This window comes from Neodiprion pinetum, chromosome 4 (assembly GCF_021155775.2).
Source record: "Neodiprion pinetum isolate iyNeoPine1 chromosome 4, iyNeoPine1.2, whole genome shotgun sequence".
NCBI lineage: Eukaryota > Metazoa > Arthropoda > Insecta > Hymenoptera > Diprionidae > Neodiprion > Neodiprion pinetum.
In genome coordinates, this window is record NC_060235.2 from 16,676,693 (window position 1) to 16,693,333 (window position 16,641).

At 37.6% G+C, this 16,641-nt stretch overlaps 1 protein-coding gene across 6 annotated transcripts in view; it reads right to left on the minus strand.

Moving 5' to 3' along the window:
- Positions 1-15,207, minus strand: part of LOC124216278 (octopamine receptor beta-1R) — a 66,400-nt gene extending 51,193 nt beyond the window's left edge. For 5 of the 6 annotated variants that reach the window (XR_006882567.2, XR_006882566.2, XM_046620604.2 and 2 more), the window contains exons 1-2: positions 13,965-15,207; positions 1,241-2,407 (exon numbers count right to left, since the gene is read on the minus strand). Coding sequence is in view for 4 of the 6 variants with exons in the window: in XM_046620604.2 (XP_046476560.1) it covers positions 1,241-1,998 (758 nt within the window). In the remaining 2 variants the exon portion in view is untranslated. Of the gene's footprint in view, positions 1-1,240; positions 2,408-13,351; positions 13,450-13,964 lie in introns of those variants that run through there. The other variant, XM_046620602.2, reaches the window with a different exon arrangement.
- Positions 15,208-16,641: the final 1,434 nt, after the last annotated feature.

Here is a 16,641-nt window from a genome sequence, read left to right on the forward strand (position 1 = left end):
TCTACGTGTAGGCTACTGTTCGTGATCGCTGAATTTCTGCCCCAAGATTCGTTCATGTGTATATTAAACCTGGACTAGCAATGTATCACTTATAATATTATGTAAATACCTGCAAATACATTTTCACAGACGGAAATGATTTTTGCAATAGACTATGCCGTAATCGCTTTGTAAACGATGAGGAACGAATATCGTGTAAAAAATATTGCGAATTTGTATGGCGACTTTGGTAGAATAAAAATGGAACTACTGAGAGATACCAATGTATATTATAATATATGTATAGTAATAAATTTTCGTAACTCAAAAAGCACGATAAAATGTTTCACATTGACATTTTTCTATCCTAATAATGTCGTCGTCGCTGCAGTGTGTGTATAGTATAGTTTTGGAATTTATAACTTATTTACTATTATTCGCTATCGGATTCTGGTATGGCTATCAGGCTATGTAATATGACCTTCGCTTCTTTTTTTCTCCCCAATAAATAGAAGAAAATAGGTGATAAAAAAAGAAAACGCGCCCAGCTTGTACAAATTTATAGACTTTCGTCAGGCCGTGAGTAGTATGAGATGTATAAGGTTCCAAACCACCTTTGATGAACACCGTCTCATCGCAAAATCGATATTACTCTCGGGACCATCGCGGCTAGCGGATTAGTTTCCTCGAGAGACCAGACTCTAGCTCTCTTTCCCTCTGGCAATCTGGCTTCTGGCCAACATTTCTGAACGTTCTCTCCCATGCCTCCTGTATTTTTGTCGTGGCAAATTATCTTTTCCAAAAATATACCTATAATGTATTTATTTCACGAGAATATCCCCGAAACTATTTGCAAAACAAGACAAAAGAAAAAAAAAGAAACGAAAAGTAAAACTTGAGATAGATTTTGAGCAAAATGTTTTCCGTCGCATTTAAATAAGGAAACTATAAATCGGTCAACGTTCCTGTTGGGGTTTGTTCTCGTCAGATTCGTGGCGATAGCAGGTGGAACGTGTTGAGAAAGCAGAAAGCAACATTCAAGTATCACTATAATTTCATTTTGAAAAGGTGTGAATTTTTTTAAATCTCAGGGAAGTGACGATGCCTTGAGCTGAGGGTTCTTTTTGAGAATGTATCAATCTGCATGGACTTTGAGTGATAATCCTATAACACGTTATCGTTGAAGAGTTCTGCTATCTGTAAATATACAGGGTGATTCATGATGTGAGAAGCAACGATTGATCATCTGCGAGAGACTCACCTGTAAAGCATTCGTTCCTGACGATCCGCCTCCTGATAGATCTTGTAGTACATTGCGATCATGATAATGCCGGGTACCCAGAAACTTACGCTGGAGCTGACGACTGCGTAGAATTGATTAACGTGAAATACGCAAACATCCGGATAATTGGAGCGGTACTGAAGGTGTTCGGGTGTCGTGTACCAGCCGGCGAATATCGGCACGAAGCTGACGACGGCCGGCGAGCACCAAACTACGCTGAGCATCGTACCGAGTCTGAGGTTGGTCATGATCAGGGGATAGTCGAGGGGCTGAACGATGGCGTAGTAGCGGTCTACGCTGATGCAGCAGAGGTGGAGGATCGAGACGGTGCTGAAGAATACGTCGAGCGAGTTCCACACGTCGCACATGAAGTACCCGAAGAGCCATCGCCCGGAAAGCTCGACGCTCGCGTTGAACGTCATCGCGAATATGGCAACCAGCATGTCGGCAAGCGCCAACGACACCACGAAGTAGTTCGTTATCACGCGTAGTTTACGGTGCCGCATCACCGACACTATGACCAACAGGTTGCCGAAGAGGGCGCAGAGGATTATGAAACCCATTATGGAGGCCTTAATCACCTGCAGCAGGACGTGCTCGATATCCTCATTCTCCCTTACCGCACCCGTCGAGTCATTGTACGGCCCAGAATCTCCGTTCAGGATTGTCGTCACAACCGTCGAAGCGTTCATCGAATCGAATTCTTCCTCAAAGTCCAGCGTTTCGTTGTACTCCATCTTTCCTCACCGGTCTAGCCAACTGCGATCAGTCACAAGCCAAGGTACGAACCGTCCTTTTCTTTCTCGATTTTACCACGAGACGAGCGTCGAATCTCGCGTGGGTTTTAACTAGATCAAGCTTTGGCCGTATCATCGTTTCCTCGTCAATTTGTACTGCATTATACCCAAAACCTGTATTCTTCCCGTTTGCTCTTCATCGTCGCTTTATCGTTCTCCAATCCAACTTTAGCATCAAGTAAACCGGGCGAAAATACTGTCTGGATTAAAAATTTGAACTGGTGAGTCGAGGTACGAAGACTCGAGACTCTTTTCTCTGGTTTGGCACGTTCTTCATGTTTGATCGGTTGCCTGGAGGTTTGGTGAAGTTCCCGTCACCCTTCGACTTCCCGCATCTCGCAATGTCCCCCTGAAATCATGGGTATATAACATGTATTCTTCTGCTCGTCTCCGTTTCAACTATACACAGTGTTATTTTTTTTTGAGTACTCAACTAGGTTTGTTCTTTAATCCTATATATTCGAGAACCAGAAACGATGTATCAGAAATATTGAAACGTTCATCGGTTACTGCAAATAGAGTTTATCGTTTACCCCCATCGCCCCTCACGGCCCAATCAGTAAACCAATTACGTAGAACGCTAACTTCACAATATTCCTGCAGTATTTCGCTTATTTGTCAAATTGTTGGCTTGCTTATATCCTATAATAAGAACAGTGCCAGAAACAGTTAAACACCCGGTTTGTGATCGATCATTGGAGAGCAAAATAATACGGACCACCCGTGAGCACGAAAAAATTTTCACCAAGGAAAAAGTGGAAATAGAAGTGTTCGGATGAAGGAGAAGAAAAAGATATTAACGGGAGGCAAGCGCCAGCAGTAAACAAGCAATTAACGACGCTGCTTTCAGAAAGACTAGCTTGGAACTTTGTGCGTTTGTTCGTGTGAATCCTGGGTGATTAGGTGTATAGTATGTATGTAATTAAAACCCGTAGCGGCTAACAAGTCAAAGTCCGTCACGACTTTATCAGTCGTGGTTGTAATATACATAAGTATATTATACTCATATAAAATTATTTAGTCTTGTAACGCGTGTTGGAATCTCAAGTAATTCGGATACTCAATTAGTATGACAGAAGTTCCATTGAACTTTTCATTTTGTAAGAATTTGAACACGTTTGAATGTGAACACGTTTGCAGGAATAGTTTCTATCTTAACGTCGTTGCAATCGTCATCATTATCGTCGGTATTTTTCATTCTCTTGAATTTATTTATGCATCAATACTGTGCGGTTATAATGTCACCTACTTTTGTAAGGTATGTATAAGGTATACATCAAAAAGCAATTAAACTGTCACCGCAACCTATTACGTACCCCCCCTTACGTTATGCGAACGTACATACCTGCGTACATGTATATGTACATATTCACCACTACTACGTGTATAATAGATAAGCACTTGCTCACTCTTCGCTCACTCGAAGTACCTACTTGTTTTTTCACCCTCTAATCGATCGGGCCGTTCCGATCCTTCGGCCCGTGTATAGGTATATATATATATATATATATATATATATATATATATATATATATATATGTATAGTACATTAAGTACATCACTGTGTACATATTCTCATGATACGTACACAGATAAATTTGCAAGAAATTAATATCTCCTGATTCTTTCCATCCTTTTACCCTTTCAATGATCCCATTGAATTTTTACAACTTCTGCCCCGAACATACTTCCATATTATACCTACATTTTCGCGACTATATAGATATACGTATGAGGGTGTCCACTTCAATACGATACACCTCCAAACCTCACATTCTCCGATTCGACCCACTTGTTCATATTGTTGTTATAGCTCTAAAACATGCTGTTGAAATTTCAAAAATCTTTTGGACCAACCCTTTGTTACGGGGTAGATTGTATAGATTTCGATGAGCGGCTACCAGAAGCTACAACATTCAACTCTCTCAAAATCGATTCCTTCACCCTACACTCATTACCTGCATTGGGAGTAGTGGCACGTAAGTGCATAATCGACGTGTAGTTGAACGGAGAGTATGCCTTATGGACTGTATATAATTGATTTATTGTAAAATATATCATTTAGAGTACAATGAGAACATGTGGAGGAGAAATTATTCGTAGGAAGGAAAATGGAAAAATTCGGTTTGATTTCGGAATGTGAGATGAATTTGGATGTTGGCTAAATGAAAAATGACTTTAGAGTGAGTATATGGAAGGAAGGACGTCGAGGCTAGTTAATTGCAGTTTAGCGGTGGAGGGAGCAATCTGCTAATTCGGTATGGGAACCGTGGTCGTGATATGATGGTAAAAAGAGAATGCAGGGTATAAGGTAGCTGTAAGAGTGTGGGAAAGGAATCCGAGGTTTGAACGATGTAACACCTTTCTGAATAATGAATTTTGTTTAACTTAATATTTGCACCAATTTGTGAATTCTGAAAAAATTTACGAAAATTCTGTCGATGACGTCGAAGAACGTCCCACTTCCAAAAATGTAGGTGAAATGGTGGTTCATGATATTTTAGGAAACAACGAATGAAAAAATTCAAGAATCCATCTGGTTGATCATTTGAAAATTTATTTCGATAGAAGAATCACTTTTTTTCCAAAATATCCTATATACTATTGTTTACATCAAAGTTTATATCTTGGACACGATCATGCAAAATTCATTATAGAAACTATTCAACTTATAAACTATTTTTACTGTTATTAATGGATCATTCTGCCAATCTAATCAACATAACTTACGAATTGTATAATAGAAACAATAATAGATAGTATATTTTATGAAACAAGTGACTCTTTCATCAAAATAAATTCACAAGTGATCAACGAGCTGGATTTATGAATTTTTTCATTCCTTATTTTCCAAAATATCATCAACCAACAATTGAACAGCATATTCATGGAATGTTAGAAGTCGTAAGTGACGCGTTTTGTCGAATAAAATTATTGAATAATCAAAAAACAATGTAACAAAAATCCCACCGACGTTTTGGAAGTGGATGTTGATGTCTTGTTCTACTTCATTGAGATCATTTTGGCGAATTTTTTCAGAATTGCAAAATGGTGCAAATCTTAAGTTTAAAAAATCTAATCGCTCAAAAGGGGTTGGCCAACATAATACAAAAAAAATTCAGAAGAATGTTTTAGAGCTATAACAATAACATAAAAAAATGGATTGAATCGGTTGTGGTGAGGTCTGAAAGTATGTCGTGCTTAGGGGACAGCCCCATATATATAGGAAGATCCATGAATTTTCGACGAAAAAGTGCGTACTAATATCATCGGTTTCGTCGCAGATTTTTTTATTGAAAGTACTCCCCGTTAAACAGATTTCTTAATATTTTCACAATTGATAACAACTTTTTTTCACCATTTCGTATTTTTTTTTAAATTCTATGGAGCTTTCCGCGTAATTTGAAAAAAAGAAATATATTGTATCTAATTTTTTGCCAAAGTTATGAATTTTTGAAAAAAATGGGAGTTTAATTTATTATTGTTAATAAAAAATCGAATTTTGCATTATGAGATTCGCGCTTTGGCACAAAAATCTAACTCCTCCCACACAATCCACATGCCAAATTAAAAAAATATCTGAGAGATGACTGATCCGGTTGACGCGGAATAGCCCATATTGAACTTTGCGAAAATCATGCGGTTTTATGAATAAAATTTGCATATCTTTGGTGTTTTTCAACCCATTACAAATTTTCTTGACAATTTTAAGACTACATTGAAACACCATCAAAATAAGTCCTTTTCGAAGCAGTCAGACCAGACTGCGAGAAACGGCGACGTATCGAAAAGAAATGAACTCTAAGCCTTGAAAACATAATAAATCAAAAACGGAAAAGTTTAAAAATCTGAAAATTTCGGGGAATCTGTTTGTTCGAGAGTACTTTCAGTAAAGAAATAGGCGATGAATTTGGTGACCTGTGTGGGCACGTTTTAGTTGAAAATTAATGGATCTTCTTATATATATATATATATATATATATATATGTGTGTGTGTGTATATATATATATATATATATATATAATGTTATTTATAACGATAAATCCCTACTGAAATAAAATGTCTTGCATCGTTTTTTTTTCTTGATCGCTACATTTTGAGTTCTTCGCATTGTATTTCGTTTTGTTCATTTTGTTCGTTTTGTTTTATATTACTGCTTTGCTTTATATTCTGAATTCTAGGGCTCCCGCAAAGCGACGGGGAAACGCGAAATTTATATTCATAAATTTCAATCGCCCTGGGAGTTTTTATCACAGCTTACAACATGTGTGATGTGTATTTGCATGCCCTTTTCACATTCCATACGTTGTACATTGTGAATTCTCTAGATTATTCTATTTACTTCTTCGATCTATACGCTCCGCATATATTTATATTTTATATTATTACACGCGTTACTCCTATCTAGTATTGCTCGTCGTTAGGGCTTTTACTGTATTTGTACTAATTGGTTTCAAGTACTCGCTTACACATTTTAAAATTCAAGGTTCTATAATTTCCGCAAGGATTCGCTTTATCTCAGTAGTTAACATTTTCTCAACTCGGTAACTGCAGATGGATAAACCCCTTGTATATACCTATATGCAGATTATAGATATATCGCATTTAATAATATAAGTATGTAGATGTATCTTTATGCCTAGTTCCTAGTTAATTCTCTAGATATATCCCTAGAGATAAGTTAGCTAACTCTCTGCATACAGCCACGTAGTCATACACACGTGTTATAATAAAGAGTCCTTCTAACCCTAAGACATCCACCTCTAAAATACCCTATAATATATTACAGTAGGCAAGAACGAAACTCGGAAGAGACATTATACCGAGAATCCGTCTTGACAAGATCTGCTCTGACGATTGCAGCTAGTCTAGTTTATAGGTGTGGCCAGCCTTGTAAAAATGTTACCAGCATGATAGGCAGAGTGACCGGTGCATAGTGGATCGCGGCAGCGTCGTGATCCATGGATTCTTAAGGTGCGTTCCGAAATTAGCTGGTGGCACTAAAACTCCCTAGAGTAGAAGCAGAGCTATTCAAGAACTCGGCAGCGCAAAATAGATAAAAAAATGTTTTGAATATACTGGGCGTTTATTTCGGAACGCACCCTTAATAGGCGAGAGGTTACGGCCGACTCACTCAACAGCCAGTCGATTCTAGAGAATTTATTCTTGTCAGCGAAGGTTCGCTTCTGGCTACGAGCACGAATGTCAGTCAATCAAAATTAAGCAAGTTGATTCGTGCGTACTGCGATCAGATCCTTTCCAGAAGAACTCTTAGCATACACGTGAAATAAAATGAAATAAAATAAAATAAAATAAAATAAAATAAAATAAAGTGAAGTAAAAAAAGATTGAGGAAAGAAAAGAGAGTAAAAACCAAGCGAGAAGTAGCTGGAACGAAATGAAACTGAGCTGAATAAATGTTTCAAATGGGGAACGAGCGAGCGAGCGAACGAACGACAGAGAAAGAGAAAGAGAGGGTGAAGAAGTAGAGGCTCTTATTGAATTGCGGATATATTGTAAAATATATCATTTAGAGTACAATGAGAACATGTGGAGGAGAAATTATTCGTAGGAAGGAAAATGGAAAAATTCGGTTTGATTTCGGAATGTGAGATGAATTTGGATGTTGGCTAAATGAAAAATGACTTTAGAGTGAGTATATGGAAGGAAGGACGTCGAGGCTAGTTAATTGCAGTTTAGCGGTGGAGGGAGCAATCTGCTAATTCGGTATGGGAACCGTGGTCGTGATATGATGGTAAAAAGAGAATGCAGGGTATAAGGTAGCTGTAAGAGTGTGGGAAAGGAATCCGAGGTTTGAACGATGTAACACCTTTCTGAATAATGAATTTTGTTTAACTTAATATTTGCACCAATTTGTGAATTCTGAAAAAATTTACGAAAATTCTGTCGATGACGTCGAAGAACGTCCCACTTCCAAAAATGTAGGTGAAATGGTGGTTCATGATATTTTAGGAAACAACGAATGAAAAAATTCAAGAATCCATCTGGTTGATCATTTGAAAATTTATTTCGATAGAAGAATCACTTTTTTTCCAAAATATCCTATATACTATTGTTTACATCAAAGTTTATATCTTGGACACGATCATGCAAAATTCATTATAGAAACTATTCAACTTATAAACTATTTTTACTGTTATTAATGGATCATTCTGCCAATCTAATCAACATAACTTACGAATTGTATAATAGAAACAATAATAGATAGTATATTTTATGAAACAAGTGACTCTTTCATCAAAATAAATTCACAAGTGATCAACGAGCTGGATTTATGAATTTTTTCATTCCTTATTTTCCAAAATATCATCAACCAACAATTGAACAGCATATTCATGGAATGTTAGAAGTCGTAAGTGACGCGTTTTGTCGAATAAAATTATTGAATAATCAAAAAACAATGTAACAAAAATCCCACCGACGTTTTGGAAGTGGATGTTGATGTCTTGTTCTACTTCATTGAGATCATTTTGGCGAATTTTTTCAGAATTGCAAAATGGTGCAAATCTTAAGTTTAAAAAATCTAATCGCTCAAAAGGGGTTGGCCAACATAATACAAAAAAAATTCAGAAGAATGTTTTAGAGCTATAACAATAACATAAAAAAATGGATTGAATCGGTTGTGGTGAGGTCTGAAAGTATGTCGTGCTTAGGGGACAGCCCCATATATATAGGAAGATCCATGAATTTTCGACGAAAAAGTGCGTACTAATATCATCGGTTTCGTCGCAGATTTTTTTATTGAAAGTACTCCCCGTTAAACAGATTTCTTAATATTTTCAGATTTTGACACTTTTTCGTTTTTTATTTATAATTTTTTCAAAGCTTAAACTCCATTTTTTTCAATGCGTCACCGTTTCTCGCAGTCTGGTCCTATTTACTTCAGCAAGGGCTTATTTCAGTTATTACAGTTATTGGGTAGTGTCCAAATTGTCAAGAAAATTTGAAATCGGTCGAAAAACACCAAAGACATGCAAGTTTTATCAATAAAACCGCATAATTTTCGTACTCTTATAACTTTTTTGTATCATTATAATTTTTCTTAGAACTATAGTAACGTTGTACACATACTGCGCAATAATGTTGGATTATGTTACCTGGAGATAGCTTAAATGTAAAGAAAGACCAAAATAATGATAAAAGGAGAAAAAGAATATGGGCTATTCCGCGTCAACCGGATCAGTCATCTCTCAGATATTTTTTTAATTTGGCATGTGGATTGTGTGGGAGGAGTTAGATTTTTGTGCCAAAGCGCGAATCTCATAATGCAAAATTCGATTTTTTATTAACAATAACAAATTAGACTCCCATTTTTTTCAAAAATTCATAACTTTGGCAAAAAATTAGATACAATATATTTCTTTTTTTCAAATTACGCGGAAAGCTCCATAGAATTTAAAAAAAAATACGAAATGGTGAAAAAAAGTTGTTATCAATTGTTTATTTAACAATTAATTTTTCAAAGATTTTTAAAACAGTGACTGACACGATCAAAAAATTTTTTTAAAATTCTGACATGTTCCTTGAACTGTACTACAACCTGTGAATCAATTCCAGAGGGGTGTTTTTTTTTATTTTCGAGTAAAATATCATTAAAGGTGTCGATGCGCATGAAATTGCGGCGCGCCGAGTCTCTACGTAATGGCGGGCGGCCGGTTGCCGTCCACCGCTACCCCGCGGTGGCGTCGCAGCGTCATTTTAGTCATTTTCACGATGTAGGACACGATTGGAGAATCTGAAAAAAATACTGTACCTTCACAAGGCCTGCTCAAAGCGATAAGTGAAGTTTCAGGAATGTGTTTTTCACCGTTTTTTTATTACAGAGATTCAAAATAACGGTTACATACCATGAGAGGGCACATAAATGATAATAATTACATAACTTGAACTTATTTTAAAATAAAAATACATTCTTGAAACTTCACTTATCGCTTTGAGCAGGCCTTGTGAAGGTACAGTATTTTTTTCAGATTCTCCAATCGTGTCCTACATCGTGAAAATGACTAAAATGACGCTGCGACGCCACCGCGGGGTAGCGGTGGACGGCAACCGGCCGCCCGCCATTACGTAGAGACTCGGCGCGCCGCAATTTCATGCGCATCGACACCTTTAATCATTTTTAACTCGAAAACGGAGAAAAACACTCCTCTGGAATTAATTCACAGGTTGTAGTACAGTTCAAGGAACATGTCAGAATTTTTAAAAAATGTTTTAATCGTGTCAGTCACTGTTTTAAAAATCTTTGAAAAATTAATTGTTAAATAAACAATTGATAACAACTTTTTTTCACCATTTCGTATTTTTTTTTAAATTCTATGGAGCTTTCCGCGTAATTTGAAAAAAAGAAATATATTGTATCTAATTTTTTGCCAAAGTTATGAATTTTTGAAAAAAATGGGAGTTTAATTTATTATTGTTAATAAAAAATCGAATTTTGCATTATGAGATTCGCGCTTTGGCACAAAAATCTAACTCCTCCCACACAATCCACATGCCAAATTAAAAAAATATCTGAGAGATGACTGATCCGGTTGACGCGGAATAGCCCATATTGAACTTTGCGAAAATCATGCGGTTTTATGAATAAAATTTGCATATCTTTGGTGTTTTTCAACCCATTACAAATTTTCTTGACAATTTTAAGACTACATTGAAACACCATCAAAATAAGTCCTTTTCGAAGCAGTCAGACCAGACTGCGAGAAACGGCGACGTATCGAAAAGAAATGAACTCTAAGCCTTGAAAACATAATAAATCAAAAACGGAAAAGTTTAAAAATCTGAAAATTTCGGGGAATCTGTTTGTTCGAGAGTACTTTCAGTAAAGAAATAGGCGATGAATTTGGTGACCTGTGTGGGCACGTTTTAGTTGAAAATTAATGGATCTTCTTATATATATATATATATATATATATATATGTGTGTGTGTGTATATATATATATATATATATATATAATGTTATTTATAACGATAAATCCCTACTGAAATAAAATGTCTTGCATCGTTTTTTTTTCTTGATCGCTACATTTTGAGTTCTTCGCATTGTATTTCGTTTTGTTCATTTTGTTCGTTTTGTTTTATATTACTGCTTTGCTTTATATTCTGAATTCTAGGGCTCCCGCAAAGCGACGGGGAAACGCGAAATTTATATTCATAAATTTCAATCGCCCTGGGAGTTTTTATCACAGCTTACAACATGTGTGATGTGTATTTGCATGCCCTTTTCACATTCCATACGTTGTACATTGTGAATTCTCTAGATTATTCTATTTACTTCTTCGATCTATACGCTCCGCATATATTTATATTTTATATTATTACACGCGTTACTCCTATCTAGTATTGCTCGTCGTTAGGGCTTTTACTGTATTTGTACTAATTGGTTTCAAGTACTCGCTTACACATTTTAAAATTCAAGGTTCTATAATTTCCGCAAGGATTCGCTTTATCTCAGTAGTTAACATTTTCTCAACTCGGTAACTGCAGATGGATAAACCCCTTGTATATACCTATATGCAGATTATAGATATATCGCATTTAATAATATAAGTATGTAGATGTATCTTTATGCCTAGTTCCTAGTTAATTCTCTAGATATATCCCTAGAGATAAGTTAGCTAACTCTCTGCATACAGCCACGTAGTCATACACACGTGTTATAATAAAGAGTCCTTCTAACCCTAAGACATCCACCTCTAAAATACCCTATAATATATTACAGTAGGCAAGAACGAAACTCGGAAGAGACATTATACCGAGAATCCGTCTTGACAAGATCTGCTCTGACGATTGCAGCTAGTCTAGTTTATAGGTGTGGCCAGCCTTGTAAAAATGTTACCAGCATGATAGGCAGAGTGACCGGTGCATAGTGGATCGCGGCAGCGTCGTGATCCATGGATTCTTAAGGTGCGTTCCGAAATTAGCTGGTGGCACTAAAACTCCCTAGAGTAGAAGCAGAGCTATTCAAGAACTCGGCAGCGCAAAATAGATAAAAAAATGTTTTGAATATACTGGGCGTTTATTTCGGAACGCACCCTTAATAGGCGAGAGGTTACGGCCGACTCACTCAACAGCCAGTCGATTCTAGAGAATTTATTCTTGTCAGCGAAGGTTCGCTTCTGGCTACGAGCACGAATGTCAGTCAATCAAAATTAAGCAAGTTGATTCGTGCGTACTGCGATCAGATCCTTTCCAGAAGAACTCTTAGCATACACGTGAAATAAAATGAAATAAAATAAAATAAAATAAAATAAAATAAAATAAAGTGAAGTAAAAAAAGATTGAGGAAAGAAAAGAGAGTAAAAACCAAGCGAGAAGTAGCTGGAACGAAATGAAACTGAGCTGAATAAATGTTTCAAATGGGGAACGAGCGAGCGAGCGAACGAACGACAGAGAAAGAGAAAGAGAGGGTGAAGAAGTAGAGGCTCTTATTGAATTGCGGAGTACAGATGAACTTCAATTCGGTGTAATATTTTATTCTGTTTTCGAAATTATGATTTTTCATTTCGTCTGTATATCTTGGTAGTTAATTATTTTACGTAATGTTTTCGGTTAAAGTTTGACACATTATAGAAGATATACATAGATAATTGAGGATGATCAGGTCGATCTTTGCCGTAGAGAGGCCCCAGACTCTCTGTTCTCACACTCATATAGTATAATCCCGACCCGATCCTATATCCCATTATCATCCTTGTTCTTCTCCTCGTCCTGGTATAGCGAACAGAAACTCAGCAGCAGCAGCAGACCGACCGTTTTTCGGTAGGATTAATTGCTGAGAAGTATAACGGGGATGAATCATCCCTCGACCGCCACCCCAGCCGTGTCTATATAACAGGGCCTCTATAAGATAAGGTGGGCACGCTTCGATCGTAATAGGTATATATGCGCTTCACGAAAAAGACAATGCCGTTCGCGTTTTGATAAGGGTTCTGCTGAACGCTGCTGCTGTTCTCCACCAACGGAGTAGGTGTAATAGATATATGCCGGGTTATTTCGTGCACGTAATTCTTTACGGGTAATTTAACACGGGGTAAGTTCGCCTGGATTGATGCAATTCGGGGTACATTCTCCGATCCAAGGATAGATTGAGCAGTCAGCCGCAATTAAACAAAAGCTGATCATCAAAATCTGGGCAGCAGAAAACACATAGATTTTTGGAAAAATATACCCTGAGAAAGAATTGCATAAATTCAGGCGGATTTTGGTCAAATATTTACCCTGACAATAAATTGCATAAATGCAGGCAGATTTGCCCTAGTTTAAATTACCCTCATGCCATAAGTCGTTATGTACGAAACACCGAGCTTTACGACCTCCAGACCAAATAAACTGGATCATTGCAGCATTTGGTACCCAGTCTCAAACCTAGTTGCAGCTGCAAAATAATCAGAGGTGGAGAAAAAGGGAGAACGAGAGAGCACCGTGGCAATAGACTATTTGTTTTATTTAAACGTAGAGAAAATCCTAACTACGTCACGAGATCTCAACACAAATTTGATGTTTTTGCATAATTTGTTGGAAGGATGTGAAAACACTAGAAATTTTTTTTTTTAAAATCATTTGTCGAACCAATCAAACCAAATACCTGTTCGTACATAAAGTAAATTATTTTCGTAGATCAATTTTATTGCTTTTTTGTTTTGATACAGTAGACACATTTGCATATTCTTGTATTAATAACGTCTTGCTATCGGTATTCTCTTTTCCCTCGCTTTCCTTCGCTTCCCTCCTTATTTACATCATTCTGACTCCTCGCCTCCACCTCTCAGTAGTTGAAATCTGACTTCCGATTGGAATATCTTCTAAAGAGATGTACAGCCGTTTAATTCTACCGACGACATGTACCGGATTAAAAGCCTTACTTGAAATTCAATTACCTACCTTGGCTTTGTCGAGTGGCATGATCCAGCGGCCCTCCCCTCCCACTCCATCCATCCGTCCATCCATCCGCCAATATATCCACTATATACTCGGTGCGTTCTCGTCGAAGGGATGAAGATATTCGCGTTTCATTACCCTTATACGTTTTTCTCCTTCTTTCTATCCGTCTCTCTCGCTCTCTCTCTCTCTCTCTCTCTCTCTCTCTCTCTCTCTCTCTCTCTCTCTCTTTGCACGGAGACTCGCTTACTTTTATTTCCCTTTCACATCATATCTGTATAAATAATCATCATTGAACAGTTCATCTCAACATATTGCCTTCATTTAATTGTCATCTTTTTCTCTTTCTCTCTCTCTCTGTCATTTTTAATCTAATTACTTTTCGTGCCTCCTAATCCTGTCTTTCTCATTAATTTTATTTACACACTAATTTCATTACGAATCCTTTAAAACATACATCGATAACTAATTTCGTCGTTTTTAATGGTCCTCGTTTCTTTTTGTCACGCTTTTTTATATTCCCAATTATAGAATATCGTTAATTAATAATCAATTCATTCACCCCCGTTCAACTGCTTCAATCTTTATTCACAATCACTGACTATTCACGTGGTTCACATGAGACAGAAACAAACAACATTTTCGTTACAAACGAAATCAAGAAAGCAGAATCCGAATTGACGCTCATTTTTCGTTCCTCACATTTTATCTTCTCCGTCGAATACCTCACTGGCACAAAACAACACGCCGCACAAACACGTTCTTTATTTCAATAGTTTTTTCATTTAACTTTGTCTACCGGATTGTCAAAAACAGACTGCCGGTTTAACTAAATTTGAAGACGTTGACCAAATTCCTTTGGTACACTCACCAAGAATGACCAGAAGCTCTACAAGCTACTCATCGTCTTCTTCTTATTTGGTAGGCACCTTTCCCCAATCCCATAACTCAACGAACATTACAGTTTCGTTGAGTTCCTCTTTCTAACCAAGCCTCATGCGTATAATAATAAACAATTGGAACGCGACTTGTTGCGTATATGTCATAAAAGCACCAAACTACTTCGTCTCCGAACTACAGGAATCTATAATTCTTACGAGCCTCTGAAGCACTCGTTCGCCGATTTCACCATCACCACGATTTCTCGCGAAAATCCGGAGCTTCTGGCTCCAAGTCCCGCCGGTTTCGGTGTCGATGGTACGACTGGCGAGGTCGCAGTGAGGCCGCCAAGGCTGGGGGTTGCTGGAGCTCGTTCCCGCGCACCGTCGGCCACCCCAGGCGGATGCCTGATGCCATGCCGTCCTTTTCGCCCCTCGAGCCCCGGCCTACCGCGGGTTCCACACTCTCAGCTCGACCTGCGGCATATCTCTACCTACCTTCCATTTCACCCCGTATCCCAAATAATCAGGATCATCGATTGCCAGATTTATGGATATTCGCGGATCAGTCGTCATTCCGCGCCCAAGCTGAAACGAGGTTTATTTTCTTATAAGCCAAGTGTAACAGTTACTGACCCTTTCCCAGTTATTGACCTTCTTTGTTTGTACCTGTTTGATTCAAAATTCTACAATTACCAAAAAATGAGTTTTTATAGCATCTAACCCTCTAGCAATTGGTTTTAGTCATCGAGAAACTCACATTCGTGCCGTCAGTTTATAATTTTGTAAAATAACAGGGTCAATAATTCGGTCTAAACGTGTCAAGAACTGGTACGCACTTACGTTAGTTTGCACTGTAGAGTGGAAGAAACGTGGTGCTATCGACATTGGCTTCTGTGAACAGCTACTGTAAAATAATTTCTTTGAACAATTTGATAATCTACCATCAGACAGTTACAGGTTGAGCCAAATTTTTCTTACCAGTGTCCGGTTTTCATTGTCATAGTGAAGTTAGCATCGCTTTAGTAATATTTAAGAAGTTTGATTTTAAAATTCATGCAGTTCACATACACAGATCATTCTGAAACTGCAGTAATTATGAAGTATGCAGATGATCGATTATGATGTAACCAGCGATTTGGTATGAAGTATGCATCGTCTTGAATCCACATCGAGTAAGTTGCGGTACATTTTTTGTAGTAAATTTTCACGTTCTGTAAGTGAATTCTTGGTTTACCCACTGTGTCGTTCTATTGGACATTTGATGCAATCATAGGTTTTGGTTTTCGACGGCCAAATGACGCAAATGGTTGATAAGAGAAGGAAAGAGAGGGGGGAAGAGTGGATGGTTAATATCGTACACACGTATAGAACCTCGTATACTACCCCAAGGGGCTCCTTGATCAAGAGAACACTCCCCACGTTTTCGGAAAGAGAGCCGGATATAACAGGCTTCTCTCTTCATGTGCCAACCGTGTTCATTTATGCACGTACGGTGCACCGAGTATTATTACCCTCTGCCTTTCCCTCTCCTTCTCCCTCTCCCTCTCGTTCTCTCTATTTTTCTTTCTCTCTCTGTCTGCCTGTGTACTATTCGGATTAAAATCGATACTGTTTTTTCCGATCGGTATCGATATAAATTGGCTTCTTATCTCATGTATAATATACAGTATGAGCGATTCGAAATGATGCTGAATCAAACAGATATTTCGTCGCCGACCGGATAAGGTGTAAGTGCTGTACCATATTTCAACCGTATATAATATGTCCCACAACTGTAAGAGAAACCTAGCTTGTTTTAC